Source organism: Impatiens glandulifera, chromosome 7 (genome assembly GCF_907164915.1).
Source record: "Impatiens glandulifera chromosome 7, dImpGla2.1, whole genome shotgun sequence".
Lineage (NCBI taxonomy): Eukaryota > Viridiplantae > Streptophyta > Magnoliopsida > Ericales > Balsaminaceae > Impatiens > Impatiens glandulifera.
Genome location: NC_061868.1, coordinates 44,864,424 through 44,884,094, shown reverse-complemented (window position 1 = coordinate 44,884,094; position 19,671 = coordinate 44,864,424). Strand labels below are relative to the sequence as shown.

General features: G+C 27.6%; 1 protein-coding gene across 1 annotated transcript; it reads right to left on the bottom strand.

Moving 5' to 3' along the window:
- Positions 1-13,460: 13,460 nt before the first annotated feature.
- Positions 13,461-14,585, bottom strand: LOC124910345 (RING-H2 finger protein ATL54-like). Its single transcript, XM_047450980.1, has one exon. It carries the CDS (start codon positions 14,455-14,457, stop codon positions 13,498-13,500), a length of 960 nt encoding a protein of 319 aa, XP_047306936.1. The 5' UTR covers positions 14,458-14,585; the 3' UTR covers positions 13,461-13,497.
- Positions 14,586-19,671: the final 5,086 nt, after the last annotated feature.

The window sequence follows — 19,671 nt, the reverse complement described above, 5'->3', positions numbered from 1 at the left end:
ATTTTTCTGTGATTCAAAAAAAGTGATACAGGTAGAGAAGAAGAAGATGACAAGTACTGTAAAGGCCTGACATCACTGATCTTGATTCATGCACACACTTATATATATATATATATAATGATCAACGGAGTCTCTCTCCTCTTTCTCTCTCTCTCTCAAGAATAAAAAGTGAATATTTAAGGGGAAAAGAATATGGGTAGGGCAGTCTGTCTCTTCAATGAAGCATGCAACTCTTAGCCAAAAAGAAAACAAGGTAAAAATGTAATTCTTTCATTACTTCTTACCCTAGGGCTGATTATTTACTTTTACCTTACCTATTTTACATATCTTATTTTTGTTTGGAGTTTATTTTTTTTAATGCTAAGTTCCGTTAACCTTTTGAGTGCGACAACTAATCACTTCGGTCTTAACAATTTAATCAGACATAAAACTTCTTGCATGAGAACTCAGGACCTTAGAAAAGCTGGAGTTATTCACCTCTTGTTTTCACTAGAACCTTACATTTTTTTTAAAAGTTATTTTTTTTAAAATTGAAATGGGTGTAATGAATATAAAGTGGTTAAATAGCCTGCTATATTTATAAAATAGCCTGCTATATTTATAAAATAAAATAAAAAATACATTTTCAAACTATTAATTATAAATTTTATTTAATAAACAACCATAGGCAAATAACTTGTTCAAGTGATTAATCACTTTTGTATTAATTGTTACAGACCGCCCCCATTTAGAAAACATTTTTAGAAACATGAGATTCTGAGTTGGATCTAGGTTTAAACAAACAAACAAATTATTATTCTTAAATATTTTAATTGTGATATTAATTTAGATTATATATATATATATATATTAACAAATTTAAAAATATATTTTCCTTGAAACTCAGGTGCAATATGTTTATTAATTAAGAAAAACATGTCAAACAAAGAGGGGCTTACTTACATATATGATTATTTGAATTAAATATAATTATTTAAAAAAAAACAAACAAGCCTTTGGAGCCATGAAGGTCATTATTATAGGGTTTTATTTGTAAAGGTAGAGTGGTTAAATAGTCAATTCCATGCATGTAAAATGGAAGGATCTATAAATGTATGTAACTATATCACTTTAAAATTAATTGCATGAAACTTGTTAAGAATTGGTGAAGGTTGCATACAACTATATCCCCAGCTAGTTTAATGTTGATAAATACTTACCTTGAAATAAATTACAAATAGGGAGGAGACTAAGTTATACTATAGGATATTATAATATATATATATATATATATTATAATTTTGAAATTAAAATAGTGACATTATCACACAATACCAATTTAAAATTAATAATTAAATTTTTTTATTTATTTAAAAAGTTAGTATAACCGGACAAGTCATGACATCCCTTTAACTTTTCGACACTAACAAATAAATGTTCAATTCTCACCCTAACAAATAAATGAAGTTAAAATTTTATAAAACAATCCTATATAAAGTTAAATATATTTCATTAATTTATGCATATTGTTGCAATGTTCCAAATATATGATAAAAGTCATTACAAAAAAGTTTTTGTACAAATTAAATATCATATATATATTTTTCAGAAGACAATATAATAATTAAAATAACTAATTAACAAAATTCATATTTTTCACTATAAATAACATTGATCACTTATATCAACAACTAAACTCCCAATCTAAACAATTACCATTGTACGATAAAAAGGTACAAGGAAAACTACTACGAACAATAACTATGTATAATTCACTAAAACAATATTCCTTATTTTCTACCCTTTTAGCTATTTCATATCCTTAAAAAGAAAATACTTGTGAATTATAAAAGTGGGTACTTGTGCAATGTGAACATAGACTTAATTATGAAAAAGTAATGGAGACTTATAAATCCAAGTTACTTTGCTTTTTTTTTTTAATGTTCAGAGATGATTATTTTGATAATGTAAAATCTTCAAATATATGATATATATTTTTAAATAAAAAAATATTTTAATTAATGAATTGTATAATGTGATTGATTATAAAAATTAATTAAATAATTTTGGATTATATATAATTGAAATTAAAAATGAACCAATGCACTATTTCATTCCCTAAAATAGATAGCTACAAAATTGATGTATAATTAAACTCATTGTAACGATTAAATTACACTTACTTAATTTTTAGTGAAAGTCGAACATAAAAAAACTAGTGATCTATTAAGTAAGATTCTTAATGAGTTAAGCTTTAACTAAATTTAAATGGTTTATTTATTTAACTTATTAAAAACTAATTTGTGACTAATTTGTGATGAAGTATTAAAAAAAATAATATGTCACATTTTATAATAATAAAATTGAAATGTGTTTTTGAATAATGTCAATTTTACAGAGGGTTGAGGAAGATACCCAAAAATAAATTAAGACAAAACAACATTAATATAGAAACAAATCAAGAAGGAAGGAAAAGAACAAAGACAATAAAAAAACAAAGGCCAAAAGGATGAGAAGGCAAAATATAAAGACTAGTAGCTAGGTCTCTAGAATATCACTTGCCAAAAAATATGGTCACCACTTGTCTATAGATAGATAAACAAAAAGTAACTAAAAATTATAATTATAAGGGTTTATATTCAAATATGGATAAACAACAAGTTATTAACAGGTATGGAATAACTTTATTTTATTTTGAACAAAAAGATAAAAAGTGTTACAAAATATCAAGTTCTTAATGAAATAACTCAATAACCCACTTATTATTTTAATAATCCATTAGGAAACTAGTTTGCAGAAATGAACATTGTATCACGTACAATTGGGATATCTAGCTAAACAAATAAAAATTAAATTAAATTTCAGTTATTTTTTATATTTAAAAAAGGAGAAGCCAGGGATGAAATTAATTAGAACCCATGATACATTATATATAATATATATATAAAAGAAGAAAATAAGAGGCTTGAAATTGGCCAACAAAAGAAGAAGAGAAATTAGAAAAACAAATAATTTATTTCAATCGAGCTGGGTCCGACTCCTCCTCCTTCCTCGTAGCACCAGAAGAAACAGAGACGTGTGTATTTTAAAGAATGAACATTGTCAGGTCAGGTCAGACCAGGCTGTATGTAAAAATAAACCACCTTCTTTTCAAAATAAAAATAAAAATATATATACATATATATACGATTTTGTTTTTCAATTTTATAGTTGATTTGCGATGATATTTGTGTTTCATTTTCAAACTCTAATAAAATCAAATAAATATATATATTTATTTATCATTTATATTTTATTAGAATTATTATAATATTATGATTTTTAAATATATTATATAAATTAATTTTATCATAAACTATTTTTAGAATATAAGTATAAACGTTGCCAACAGTTATTTCCAAAAAATAATTCAAAGTAAAACCAGAAATTCTCATCTGTCCGCCACCCCTATATATTTTTTTCAATTCATAGTGAAATCACCCATTAAAAAATCAACAAAATTTCAATTGGACAACTTTTCATCCGTGATGCATAATGCATACGACAAAACACATGTTTTGCTCATAGTCTAAATATCGCTACACCTTTTCACCATCAAATTATTGTCAAATCATAATGCTTAATGAGGATTGTGTTTCGAGTGTATTCGATAAACACTTTGAACATGGCCGCTTTGCCCCGATAGAAAAAAAATGTCGATATTTTTGTTGCCTTAGGTCTAGTGTTAAAAGTTAATAAAAGAATGATTTTTTTTTTTTTAGATTTGAATCCATAACCAAATAAAAGCTCTAAGTTGTTATCTTAAATCACTACATTAAAATATTTTATGTTTAAAAATATAATAGATTTGCCTAAAAATCTCACTATTCAAAATAAATGGACTGTCTTAAGGAGTGGGTTGACGAGGCTTGCCGGACTTACTCCCAAGCCGGCCCTAACTTTGAACACTAATATTTTATTATAATTTTATCGTTATACTTAAACGATTTTTATTTATATTCTATTATATTGTTTAACACCCTAATACGGTCTAGATTGATAGTCACATTCTCAACTATACAATAAGTTTATGATAATATGTATTTAGAGGCAGATAATTAATATGATAGCAGAACCTAGCTAGTAATTATATGACTTGTAATAATACAAATTTATTATTTAAAATTAAATATAATGTTATATACAAATTCCCCTTTTATTTATCTCTAAAATTGACTTTTGAATATCCATGATGCGGCCATACGAGTAGAAAATAGTGCCCAATTTTCGGGACTTTACACCTAACAATTGACTTATTAAATACACTATATTACCTTACTTTATTATTATAATATGTTACAAGCATATTAATATTAAATTTTGCAATTTATTATTTTGTGTGAGATTGATTGTAATTTGTATGTCATGGAATCTGCTAACACGCATTTAATATATCCACTTAAAGAATCATTACCGCCTAATTAGTTGTCCCTAATATTCTTGTCTCCTAGAACACTATAATTATGCTTTATTTAATAAGGCCTTGAACTTGTAAAATGATTCCAAATAGTTATTATAAGTAATTATTTTATTTTTATCTTAAACAAAATTCATACTTTTTTTTATTAATAAAAAATTTGCCTCACAATGATTTAATAAAAAAAATTGATTTCCTAACTCTTTTAAATTTTGTTGGATAATTTTGATAAAACAGAATTTGAGAACAATTATCAACAAACTAGACCAGTTATTTAATCATTAATTCAATAATTATTATATTGACGCAAATCATATAGAATAAATCATTTTTTCATTGCAATAGATATATAAATAATCTTTCAAAACTTATCTGGGTTTTGTTTTTAATATTCTATTTAAATTCTGATTTATAATAACAAACAAAAAAAATACTATGGTATTCATAAGTTTTTAATACTTTTTATATAACTTCATAGCTTATAATTTTATCTATCAGAGATACTCTTATACTCCAAGTAATTCCTTAATAATAAAAAAAATACTTTCCAAAAAAAAAACAGAATAATTTTTTGATAAAATATACTCTTTACTATTTGAAGTACCTCCATCTATAAAACAATGTTTTGAATCTTCCATTTAGGCTCACTTTTAGTAAATGCTTTTATACTTTAGAAGATTAGCTGAATCTGAAATACGAAATTTAATAAAGGCGCTTAAACATAATAAGCAATTTATTTATAAAAAAAATATGAATATTAAAATAATTAAATGTCAATTACCTAGCTAAAGAATAGGGGGCATAGGCTTTTTCTATTTGGAGAGAAGAAAGGTGTGGGTGGTTGAGTTCTTTGACAAAGTGCCTCCTCTTTATATCTTTATTATTATTTTTAAAAATACTTTAAAAACCCATAAAAAAAATATTATACATATCTATAAAAAAAATCTATGATATAATTTATTATTTATTCAAAATAATACATAGACAAGAACATAACCATTACATTCAAAGACGAAAAAAATGTGTCAATTTCAATAATTTTATATTTTATATCAAACATATCCTCTTACTATATTTATTCATATCAATATATATGATATAAATTTCATTTTGTTCGGATTAGAATTATTGTAGAATAAATCATACAATATGAGTTTTTGTTTTTTTTTTCTTTAATTTGATCATCTAATGTCTCGACTCTTGATTAGTTTCATTTTCATTCATATTTGTTTATTTCTTCAAAGTAGTATATGTCAAAAATATTTTACCATTAAAAAATATGTTTTAACCTGTTTATAAATAAAGCCTGAGGAAATTGGGCAAATTCTAGACACATTATTTATTTGGGAATGAAGAATTATGTCTATCATTGCTAAAATGTTTTACTGTCATAATTTGAATTTGAATGAATAAATAAATCATATCTATTCGTCAACAAACATCTTTATAGTAATAAAAGATTGCAATGTATATAAAAATGTTACTAGAAATGAAACAATTAAGATAATAATTTTTATAATAATATAACATACTAGGTTCCAATATAAAATATAATATATGGTATAAGTGCATATTTAATTAAGTAGAGCCATGTATGAGATGAAATAGAAGGGAAGGTTCATCAAAGGGATTCACCACCCTTGAAAATGTGGAAATGTATGAATTCAACAGAAATTGTCGATTCAATGTATGTATATAGGTTGACATATATAATTTATTAGTATCAACTTCCGGACGGATAGATTCTGTCACAAAGATAAATGAAATCTAGAGCTTTTTTTAATGATAGAATACAAATTATTGCATTTTACAATCTTATTATTATTTTATTTGAATTCTTTGAGCAATATTATTAATCTATATAATGATGTTTAATTTTTAAAATATCCGGATTGCTGGTTCGAGAGTTGTGCTTAATTTGGATATATATGTGAGAGTAAATGGATATTTGGGGTCGGATCGTGGGTTGAACCGCCCATAAACTTAAAATGGTTAAAAATAAAATTAAAAATGTTATAGGTATGGTTCAAACTTTCAACTTAACAAAACAAGTACAACTCTTTAACTAACTAGGCTAATAATACTTTATATTTTAAATTCAACACCATATTTGATGAACGCAGAATATTTTAACAATATAAGTTCAACTTTTTAACTAACTAATATATATATATATATAATGATGTTTAATTTTTAAAGTTCTGGATTGTCGGGTTTAGAGCTGTGGTTAATTTGGATATATATGTGAGAGTAAATGGATACTTGAGTCGGATTGTGTGTTGACCGACCATAAACTTAAAACGGTTAAAAATAAAATTAAAAATGTTATAAGTATGATTTAAATTTGCAACATAACAAAACAAGTACAACCATTTAACCAATTAGGCTAATAACACTTTATATTTTAAATTCAACACCAAATTTGATAACGCGAGACATTTTAACAATATAAGTTCAACTTTTTAACTAATTAATATATATATATATATATATAATTATATAATAATGCTTAATTTTTAAAGTATCCGGATTGTTGGGTCGAGAGCTGATGTTAATTTGGATATATATGTGAGAGTAAATGGATACTTGGGTCGGATTGTGGGTTGATCCCCCCATAAACTTAAAACGGTTAAAATTAAAATTAAAAATACTATAGGTATGGTTCGAACTTATAATCTAACAAAACAAATACAATCATTTAACCAACTAGACTAATAACATTTTATTTTTTTAATTCCAAACCAAATTTAATAAATTCGGGATATTTTAACAATATAAGTTCAACTTTTTAACTAACTTTTTAAAGTGTTCGGATTGTCGGGTCGAGTATTTTAGTTAATTTAGATATATATGTGAGAGTAAATGAATACTTGGATCGGATTGTGGGTTGACCCTCCCATAAACTTAAAACGGTTAAAAATAAAATTGAAAATGTTATAGGTGTGGTTCAAACTTGCAACCTAATAAAATAAATACAACCTTTTAACCAACTAGACTAATAACATTTTATATTTTAAATTGAACACCAAATTTGATTAACGCGGTGGTTCATCAATAGTTTTTAATCGATCATAATTCTCTTTTGACTCTGCACTATAGATTTCACTATTATTAGTGAGTAATGATGGAAGAATTCCGTCATATTTATAGAGATATGGGAAATAATTCATATGGATATAGTAAGTCTCGCATGAGTTACTTTAATGATAGTTTTTACATTTTTTCTTTCACTCGTAGTATAGGGAAGAAGTGGACTCTAGAGGACAAACTAATTGAGTTGAGGAATCAAACCGTATCAGTTGTTTTAGAGATCGTTCTGTAATGTGAGAGTAAATAGATACTTAAATCGGATTGTGGTTGACCCATCCATAAATTTAAAACGGTCAAAAATAAAATTAAAAATGCTATTACATTTTTACCGTAATATTTTTTTACGATTTTTTATATTATTACTCGTGCAAAATGCACGAAATACATGATAATTATACTAAAATATAATATTCACAATACCATGAAATAAGATCAAAGGGCAACAATATTATACACAAATACCTTCTTTCTTTTTTTTTCTTTTTTTTTATGAGTTGAATGAGTCCGAGAAAGTCATGAGCAGGGTTCAACCCACACCACCACACAGGAAAAAAAAAAAGGATTATTACAAAATTGTGATAATCCCTTCATATTTAAAAAAAAAATCAATATAATTGTTTGTTTATCTAATAATGGTAAAATTTATAACTATTCATTCGTTTTATCTAAAAAAAAATAGTTATTTTTTTAAATCTATTTTTTTTTTCAAGGTCACCCAACCTCTGAATCATGTATCCAAACCTGTATAATAAAAATGTTTAAAAATAAGACTCTCATATCTATTGTTTTTTTTCATATGAATTGAAAATTGTATGGTTTTTCTTTTTGGGTTTTATTTTCATTGTAAATAATTTTGATATTTTGAATTAAATGAAAATTTTATTATGTAAATATATTAACATTAATAATTAATATATATATATATATTAAAAAAAATTAATTTATATTAAAAATGAAAATAATCGTTTAAACACAACGACAAAGTTTGACATAAAAAAAAATAAGAAGAAAAAACGGTACCTAATAAATTACCGAGCTTATAAATCTTCGAAAAGAACGATTAACTCCACGACAGACTTTACTGTCTTTCCTGAATTAATCCCAGAAAACGTCATAATAATAGTATTACGAATTATACGCATCGAACGACTATAATCCCTAAAAGTTTGACGATTTCTCTCCAACTAGATAATCCAACAAAAAATAATTGGGATGATAACCAAAATATGTAGGTTTGTCATATCAGTCGCATCAATCCAAATTTTACAGCAATTACCCAAAGACTTATACTCACCCAATGAATCCTAGTAATACTTCACAAAAAACTCCAAATACTAGTCACCCTTCGACAATGTAAAAGTAAGTGAGTTGTCGATTCAACTTATTTGTGACACATACGACTAGCCATAATACAACTTGTTTTCATGCACATATCATTCATTAAAATTCCACCATGAATAACGCTCCAACCAAAAAATGAGATCTTATATGGAATATTTAACTCTCAAAGTTTTTCCCAACAAAAATTATTTGAAATCATCTTAACGAACAACTTGTAACAATGCCCACATGGAAACTATTAATATATTGACAACGCATGACGTTTTATTCAGACGGTGACACTTGTTTGCTTTTACCAAAAATAAAACTTTATTAATAATTAAGATATTCACATTTATTTTTAAGAAACTATAGTTAAGAGGATTGATCCTGAGGTTTGAGATGCCCTAAATAAAAATAATAACATTTTTTTCACTAAGTATATTGTTATCTTGAATAAATATAATAACTGTGTAATATTATTAATAAAAATAATATAGTTTAGTTTCTTAAATGAATGTTATCTTAATACATACGATGTTAATGAAAAGTAAAAAAATAAAAAATAGGGTCCAATTAAGAATGATTTTCATATTAGATTTAAATGGGTGAGTAAAAAGGTTATTATATCATGTCGACCGAATAAAGATTAAATTAATGTAGACCCAAGGAGTACATCTTGCATTAACACGTTTTAATTTTGTTTAGTAAATAAGGGCAAAATTTTCATTAATTGCATTCCGGCAACAATATTATTATTTTATTTTTCTTCCTTGCATTGGATGCTCCTTTTTTCCGAAATTGGAAATATATATATATATATATATATATATATATATATTGAATTTGCATTGGCCGCCGATGATGACGACAGTGCGGTTGTCAGGTGACCGGCAGGGGATCAAGTTGGTCATGTTCAAAAGAAAAAAGGGGGAACATGTACTTACCATATCTAATGTGAATTTCCTATTTAATTAAAATTTGGACCTATAATTAAACTCCTTATAATAAAGAAAGATATATCAAGATGACAGTATTAGAAATTAATTATAGAGGCTATAAAGCATCCATTCGTACTCTCAATTATATGGGAATCTAGCCTTCAAAGGGATGAGGAGATGTTAGACTTTTGAGATAATATATTAATTAATAGGACTTGTTTGATCTTAGGGTTATTTTGAAATAAGCTCCCGATGGAGACAATTTAATTACAGACATTGTATTGTTTGATCTAGCTAGAATTCTTGTGATTTTGTTTGCATCTAATTAGCTTTGGTTTCATATCCTCTTTAGACCGTATAAATGATGCAATAAAATCATACTAAACATGGAATTATTGAAAAAGTACGGAAGAAACATACCAATGAAATTCAGGTTTGTTCGGATTGAGATTTTTGAAAAAACCTAAAAATGAAAAAAAGTAATGATCGGCGATGATTTTGAGGAAATGATGATTATTTTTGATAAAAAGACTTCAAAAGGTATTGATATATATGAATAAAATAAAATATAATAATTTAAAATAGAGAGTATTTTAGTATTTTGGTTAATGAAATGAGTGATATGATTGTTAAAAATTGATTAATTGAAAAATTGATTTTGGACGAATTTTTAAAAAATTCAAAGAGAACAAGGCCTTGCGTCAACTTACTTAATTCATTGTTTCTTGTCGGGAAAATGGGGACTTTTTTTGGGTTCAATTTTATGGGAATGAGTCTTTAAAATGAAGAATGAAAGTCAGATGGTTGTCACTCGTTAATTTTGAGATGATTGAGAGCTCCAAAACCCACACAATTGAGATATGAATCGAGATCAAATATGGGGCATGAAAGTAGGGTTAGTAGGATTTTACTTGTCAAGCACTCCCGGCCTGAATCCACTCAGTCAGTGCCATTTCTTATACAAAGGGATCGACGTCCCTCACTTACTACTTCATTGTTTCACTTGTTTGAGGAAATTCGGGCAGTGTCTGTACACGTAAGATCGAACGAACCGGAGAGGAAAGATAGTTAGGGGCCTATGAAAGTTTTATTTTTGTTAAGATATAATATTTGTTTTATTATTAATTTATTTTCTAATTGTACCGGTGTAAAATTTGAATATATAAGTTTGAACACATGAGTTTATGATTTATCATTGAGTGTATGTTGAGTTTTCACATATATAATATTTTAATATTACAAGAAAAATTAGCCTAATCAGTCAAGTCTCATGAATCATGATGAATGGTTTTAAAAAAAGTTTTTATACAATTTTACTATTTAACTTAGTACCAATTTTAACATTATTTGTCATCAATTATTTAAATAAACAAATTTTAAGATAATAAAAGAATCGTTACACAACCAAAAAGACTCAAAGATAAAAACAAAATATTACTTACAAACGGAGATTAGTTAGGAGATTTTGTGTATCTTCTTTGTAAAATTGTTTCCATAATTTTTTTTTGGAACTTAGTTAACTATAAGTATATTCGCTAATTATATGATGAGTATATATATATATATATATATATATATATATATATATATATATATATATATATATATATATATATATATATATATATATATATATATATATATATATATATATATATATATATATATATATATATAAGAACAATATTGGAAATTCAAAAAATCTCTTCGAAAAATATAATAATGTAAACTATAGCAAATTAACATTTAATTATATTTTAAAAAATAACTAAAATGATAGTTCTTCTTAATAATAATAATAAAATTAACTAAGAATTGGTGGCATGCTAAAGTGATAACGTGCCTATATTAGTATTTTTCCAACAATGGAAGTCAGTGGGCCGTTACTCTAAGAAATTGACCTCCACTGCCAATATTGGACTAAGTGAACAGCCCGAGTCCAGATAGAGGCCCAATATGGTAAGAAAATATTAGTTCAAATGTTCAATTTATGGTTTATATAACCATTCAAATATTATTTCATCAATAAAAGGACCATCTAATTCATGTTTGTTTGATTTTTGTAATAAAATTGTTACAAATAAACTTATAATCAAACATGTTTAACGATTTTTATTTATTTATTTCTACAACAATACATAACGATTAAATGCTATTAAATGTACTCTATAAATGATCTAATAACATGAATCAAACTAAACCTAAATATGTTATGGTTGGAATATGTAGAAATTTGTGATGGTGATGGTTGTGGGAATTTATTCCATGCCATTATTATAGAGTATGAAACATACATATTATTCTCATTCCTACAATAATGCTGGGTCCTTTTTTATTGTAAGAATACAATTCTATGGTACTGTTTTTTTTTTAATTAATTATATTCTATATTAAATAAGACCCAATATCATATCATTTTAATTCAACTTTTACTATTAGGATAACTAAAATGAAGTTATAATTTTATTAGATTTTAATAACACATTAGGATAAACTAAAATGAATCAAATTATACTATTCCCACCAAAGAACGTTTTATGAGAAAAGTTGACTCTTTTTTTCTTTTCTTTTTTTTTTTAAAGGAGAATGAAAGGTTATTCAATAAAGAGAATACAAATGATCATATATATTGGGAGTTATCAATTTCCCTTTATATATATATATATTGCACATCAACTGAGTTCTAATATATAATCTCAAGTACCAAGTATTTGTGTGTAGAGAGAATAGAAAAAAAAAATGTCTTTCCACAAAACAATATTGTTGGTTCTTCTAATGTTTTCTTTGGTGGCCGGCTCTGTTCTTGCTCAGTCACCCTCAGCCTCCCCAACTAAACCTCCAGTTGCCTCGCCGGCGTCGCCGCCTCTAGAGGCCGCGGTGCCCGCCCCGGTTCCATCTTCCACAGCTCCTACTGGCTCCGCCTTTCCGCCGTCGTTATCCGAGGCCCCAGCCGAAATTCCTTCGGCAAATGTTGCAGCCCTAAACAGAGTGATGTCTGTTGGATTCATGATCATGCTCTCAGCCGCAACTAATTTGATGTTGTAGATCGGATCAGAAACAATAAAGAGATTTATGCTACGTAACGTTACCTTCTGATTTATGCTTGTTTTTTTATCGTATCATATTTAACTTTGATGATACAGTCTTTTTATCTTCTTCAATCGGTTATATAGATAATGATTTAATAATAACCAAACATAACATGTACACTTAATTACACTTGACTAATGTAGTCATGTGTATTTAGGATGAGTTATTTTTATTAATTATTTTATGCTTCTTCATGTGTTCTATAAGTTTCTATTTGTGGGTTTTATGCCACTCGTTTTATTCTTATCAAAAGAAATGATCTATTCTCAATTGGGTTAGTATCATATTATTTTTTGAACAAAGGAGTTTAGGAACCCATTGACCCCAAGTGAGAATACAATACCCATTGCCCCGATATCTTAGGAGCCACTATTGTCGCGTGAGCTACCTTAGTGTGTTGCCACTATTATCGCGTGAGTTACCTTAGTGTGTGTTGGGTTAACTATTATCGCGTGAGTTACCTTAGTGTGTGTTGGGTTATTATCGTATTATAATCTTATCAAGTTTATGCACAAAACGATGAAAACTACCTGCACAAGATTATTGTCTTGCAAATGATGTAAATACATTATTTGAATTTCTCATCAAAATTTGTATAGTAACACAAAGAGAGACAACCCTTTATAAGGGAAGAATCGGATTAGGGTTGCGGTTGGATCTTGTCAAGATCATCCTGCCACTGCAAGAGAACGATCTCTTCATGCAAACTGAAGCAGAAGAAGAAGCCCTCTTTGGCATTATCCCCTGAATTCCAGAACTAGCACCTTCTTCATTTTCATTAATGTTCTCCAATGATTTGGGAACAGAGGAATGTCCAAAATCCATTGAAACAGACCTTCTAATGAAACTCCAATCTCTAAGCTCATCATCATCATCAACAACATCATTAATTTCTACTCTTCCCCCCCTGTTCTCACCCGAATTCCCCATCTGGGTTAGGGTTAATCCTTCGTCTTGACCCAAATCAGGAGAGTCTTGATCGATAGACGCACCCAAATTCGGTCCTCCATTCGAATTCGACACAATTCTAGCTCTACAAAGAGGGCAATTGGTGTGAGATCTCAACCAAGTATCAATACAATGAATATGAAAAGCATGGCTGCATTTCGGAAGCAATCTCAGCGTCTCATCTTCTTGAAACTCGCTCAAACAAACAGAACAATCATTACCCTCAATCATGTTTCCCCCTTTCTTATACCGAAACACCGATATAGAGTTAATAATCGAAGGCTGCAATCCGACAGTGTTTATGTACCAGATGTGATGATCGATCGCCGTCGCCGGGCCATGATTCTCATCCAAAAAGTTTTCATCTTGGTCCGCCACTTGATTTTCCGACACCTGCCTCCGAGAGCAGCATCTTTTGATGATGATATAGGATACAACCAGGAGGATGAAGCTAGCGATGGAAGTGGATATGACAACGATGTATGGTGAAAGTGGGTGACTTCCTCTAGCGATTTGCGGCGGCGGCGGCGGTGGCGGTGGGATGATGTATGGATCATAACAACCATAAGGACAAGTAATTGGGTCTGTTTCGTTTAATCCGACATATGTTTCAGAGAGATTTCTTGGCTTCATGGTTGGTTGATCTTATGTTTTGAATATCAGAAAATTTGGAGAGAAGGAAAAGATTGTTGTTTTTTTCAATCTTGTTTGGTGGAAATGTAGACTTTTGATGAGGTTTTTCCTTTTCAGGCATTCCAATTCCCACCGACTATTACAATCTTTAAATATATATTATTATTGTTTATGAGAGGAAAAGGAAGACGTGTTAATGATGGGATAAGTTCTAATTAAATGAATGAGTTATTAATTAAGTGCATAAATACTTTAAAAGTAGTTGGGTTGATCATTGTCTAAGACTTGTTTTTGATATAGGATTTCTTTTGAATGAAAATTATGATTTTCTAAATTAATAATTATAATTATTAGGACTAATAAAACAAGGGTTTTAATGTTAGATTAAACAGTAATTAATTAAGAGTAGTTGAAGAAGTTATCTTAGACGGAAGGGAAAAAGGATGGTTTGATTATGTGTCATATTCATGTAAAATGACTTCTTATCTTCCTTCCACATTAAGGGCTAGTTTGATCTTGACTTAGGGTTTTTGTGGGTTTTTCTTTTTAGAAAATTTGTAGTATAAAAAAATGGTTATTTGAGTTTGTTTAAGTTAAATTATTAAAATGTTATTTTGATATTTTAATTAATATATTAAATGATTTTATGATTAATACGATAATAGTGTAATATATATATATACAGTGGCGGACCTACAAGGGGGGCCTTGGGGGGCCCGGGCCTCCCCCAACCAGGGTAAAACTTTTAAGATATTTTATACATATATTTACCAAATAGGGCATTGTCTTGTTGGTTTTGGAGCTGAAATCTATATTAGAGGTCATGTGATCAAATCCCCTCACTCTCACATTTTTTTATAATAACCTCACACTTCTTTTTATAAAATTTTTATTTTATACCAACACTATTTTCTAATATTTATAATAAACTAACACTTTCTTTTATAAAAAAAAACTAATTCATAATTATATTATTCTAATTTCAAATATAATTTTATTAAAGTAATTATTATTAATATTTTATTTTATACAAAAAAAATATATATATTTTTTAAGATACTATATTTATAATAATACATAAATTTTAGTTAATATATAAATAATTTTTAAGATACTATATTTATAATAATAAATAAATTTTAGTTAATATATAAATAAAATTTATTTATATAAGTTAAAATATAAAGAATTATATATAAAATAATGAAAATCATATAATATTATTATTTATTTTAAAACTAGATTTATATTATAGTTTATTTATATATATATATATATATATATATATATATATATATATATATATATATATTTTATTAATTTTAATAAAATTAATAATACAAATTATTTATAAATATAAGGGTAAAATATTAATTTATATTTCTTAATTTTAAAATAGTTTTAAATTATTTCAACAAATAAATGTATTTGTTAGATTTTATTTAGGGGTCTAGGTTGACACATATTTATTTTTAATTATTTATTTTATGTAGGATATAGAATAATGGAAATGTTCTATAAACGAATTTGTACTTCTACATCACATGACCAACATGAGTCTTCTCAATCAATTAATAAGCCTACTAATGAGTCTAATGTTACTGATCAAATATATATACATGGTTAGAATATAACATATCAAAAGATGCATCATTTTGTTTTGGTGTTATCTTTTCAAGCTTTTAAATAGAGACAACGTAGATGATACATTTATAAGAGATGGGTACAAAAATTGGAAAAGGGCATTAGAAAGATTCAATCATCATATGAGAACTTCAAATAGTTGTCATAATGAAACTAGAGTTCAATTTGAATCATTTTAAGATCAAAGACATAACGTGAGAAACGTTTTACGTACACATGATCGTGATATAGAAATAAATTATCGCACAAATTTAACGACAATGTTTGATGTAACACGCTTTTTATTGAGGCAAGGATTACCTTTTCGAGAACATATGAGTCAAATAGTTCATCAAATAATGTTAATTTTCTTGAATTGATTGATTGGTATAATCAACGTAATGAAGATATTTTGTCTTCTTTTGTACCAACTCATGGACAAAAATAATTTAGTAATTGTGCTTGTTAGTATTTTTATATAATTATCGAGTAAAAATTTAATTAAAAAATGCATTTATTTGATAGCAAAAAAAATGCTACGTTACTATGTATTTGGCCCCCCCGAGAAAATATTTCTGGGTCCGCCACTATATATATATATATATATATATATATATATATATATATATATATATATATATATATATATATATATATATATATATATATATATATATATATATATATATATATATATATATGTTTTACAAAAACATCCATTCATTTCCATCTGCTTTGTCGTATTAGTATGACGTTTGTAGGTGAATTTTGTTATTATATGTAGTTTTATGACTTGGTATGTCTTTCTTAATCATAATTATTAGGATGAGTTCAAGATGATTTTGATTGATTTAATAACATTTTACTGCATGACAAAGTTGAATATTTGATCATAATAGTTGAATTTAAGAATAAAAGTTAACCAGCAATTTTGTAACTTTTTAATTTAAAAAGTTATCACCAATTCATACTCATTAGTCAAGTTCTTAGTTTAACTTAAAATAGTTTTCATTAAGAATGATCTTTTAATTAATATGTTTTCACTTAATTTATCTTTGTGCCTTAATAATATTTTTCTTTTTATTTATCTTTTTAACTACTTGAATATTAAGTTGAAATAATGAGACAATTTATATATATATATATATATATATATATATATATATATATATAATAACATAGGTAAATCAGTTTTCTAAGGGAATTATCAAATATTGCATAAGAGGGATTCCTTGAGCAACAATAAATAAGAGTCATTTTATGTTGATATTAGTAGTTAGTCTTATAAACCATCAATCAATATATAATTTCAATTAGTGAGTACATATCCATAAAATATAATTATAAGTTTAAACATAATATGAGACTTTTTTTTGAGTGGCTTGAACTTAATTAATATAAGAAAAAGAAATTCAATTGAAGAGAATCAAACCAATGACATGATATTAATATATACTGCATCTTAAAACCATTTAGAATGTTTGAACTTAGTGCACAATATATTTTAAAATAATTGAAATTACTATTTTATTATTAATTATAAAAGAAATTAGATACATAAAAATTTAATAAATAATTAATTTAATTGTTTTAAAATGGGCTTAAACCTCAATACACATACAAACTCTCCCGATACCAATAGACATCCATAACCCCTTAACAAAGTCACAACTCTTTATGATGAGAATAAGTATCTATATACTCATACATGTTGGTACCTGTTACGACCATAACTAGTTGGCCTCGGTTTTGGCATGATTGTGGATTGTCAAGACCGAGAATTGTCTAAAAATAGTCGCGGGTGTGCGACTGGGCACCGAAGATGAGAAGGGCTAAGTAACTAAAGCTTATGTTCTGGCACAAGTGTGAAGTGCCAGGACCGAGAAGAAATGTGCCGAATGAGGAGTCGTGTGCGTGCGACTTAAACACAAGTTCTTAGCCAAACTGTCTTGGCATGATTGTCGAATACCAGGACCGAGAAGGTGTTTGAGAAGTGTCGCGGGTGGGCGACATGGGCACCAGAGATGCGAAGTGCTAAAGCAACCGAGCTTCTATCGTGGCATGAGTGTGGAGTGCCAGGACCGAGAGAAGTGTGTTGAAGAGGAGTCATGTGCGGGCGACTAAGACACAAGGTGCTAGCAAAGCGTTTGTCATGGCTTGATTGCGGAAAGCCAGAACCGAGGAAATTCCTAGGAGGAGTCGTGTGTGTGCGACGTGGGCATAAGAGTGACAACGTCTAGCGCATTGGGAAAATGGTGCATGGAGTGCGGAAAAGACGGAGCCGACTAGTGGCGGTTAGAGGAGGACCGGAGGCGACCAGATTGGGGTCCCGGAAATGTCGGCACGATGGGTCGATGACCCGAAAATATTGGCTTGATGGGCAAAGTGATGGAAAAAGTCAGCGGTAGTTGGGCTCGGTGGAGAACTTGGGCGTAAGGATGACAATTTGAAACCGCCCCGCGAAAACCGAACTGAATTGCCCTGTTTGGGACGTTTTTTCCCCGAAATCGAACGAGAATGGGGCGGGGATGGTATTTGTGTCCCCCGCCCCAACCCGCCCCAATTTCACCCCGTTTTTACCCCGATTCTGCCCCGAATACCATAAACATAATTAAATATATTAAATCACCAATATATTTATTTACTTACTATATTTTATAAGAGTATTAAAATTATTTCTTTATAATAATATAAAATTTTAATATATTATAATATATATTATATTAAAAAAATCGTTTATATAATTTTATTATATAATTTTTATTTATTTTTTTAAAATAAAAATTATTAACGGTGCCCCGCGGGATTCCCTGAAACCGAAAAAAACCGAACGGGGCGGATATTCTTTAGTGCTATAAATATCTCTTAAGCTGCACAAGACAAATTGTTGGATTTCGGATAGAAAAATATCCTCCACAAGTGAGAGTCATTTTGTGTGCAGCCTTGAGAGTTTATAGCCTCTTTGTAATCGTTATTTGTGAGTGGATATAATTATAAAGTTAGGCGTGGCCCGTAATCGGTGTGTGTTTCTCTTTGCTGTATATTTTATTGATTATTGTGGTGATCGGTTGTTTGTTGAGTTTTGTTGATTGTTTTGATGCGCGAAACAAGTCGCACAAAGGAAAAAAAATTAAGCAAAAATCTGTGCTATTCTCTCTTGTGACATTACCTATGATCGGGTTAAGGGATTTAAAAGTAATTGAAAATCTAAAAATTGTTTTTCTTTTATATTTTTAATCCACTCAATAAATGACACTTTATTTATTTATTATTTTTGTTAATAATTTTTTTTTCTCTATCCTTTCTTTTCATTTATTGAAAAAAAAACATTTCTCTCTCCTTATTATTAATCTTCATTTTTATTCCTTCATTTTTTTTACATTTAATATTTTAACTTTTCTTAACACTAATAACAACAAAAGTTATATTTACAAGATAAGTATGTTAAAGTAAAAAAATATTTTTATTTATGTTTTTAAAATTTTGATATTATTAGTTTTAAAATTATTTATTTTTAATAAAGTTTTATGTTTCACCATAATCGGATAACGGGCTAGGGATCGGGTATTCATTGATGATGGAAATAAGGGG

Bases quoted from the DNA above. Each gene is read 5' to 3' on its own strand.
- LOC124910345 (XM_047450980.1), bottom strand. From the start codon at position 14,457: ATGAAGCCAAGAAATCTCTCTGAAACATATGTCGGATTAAACGAAACA.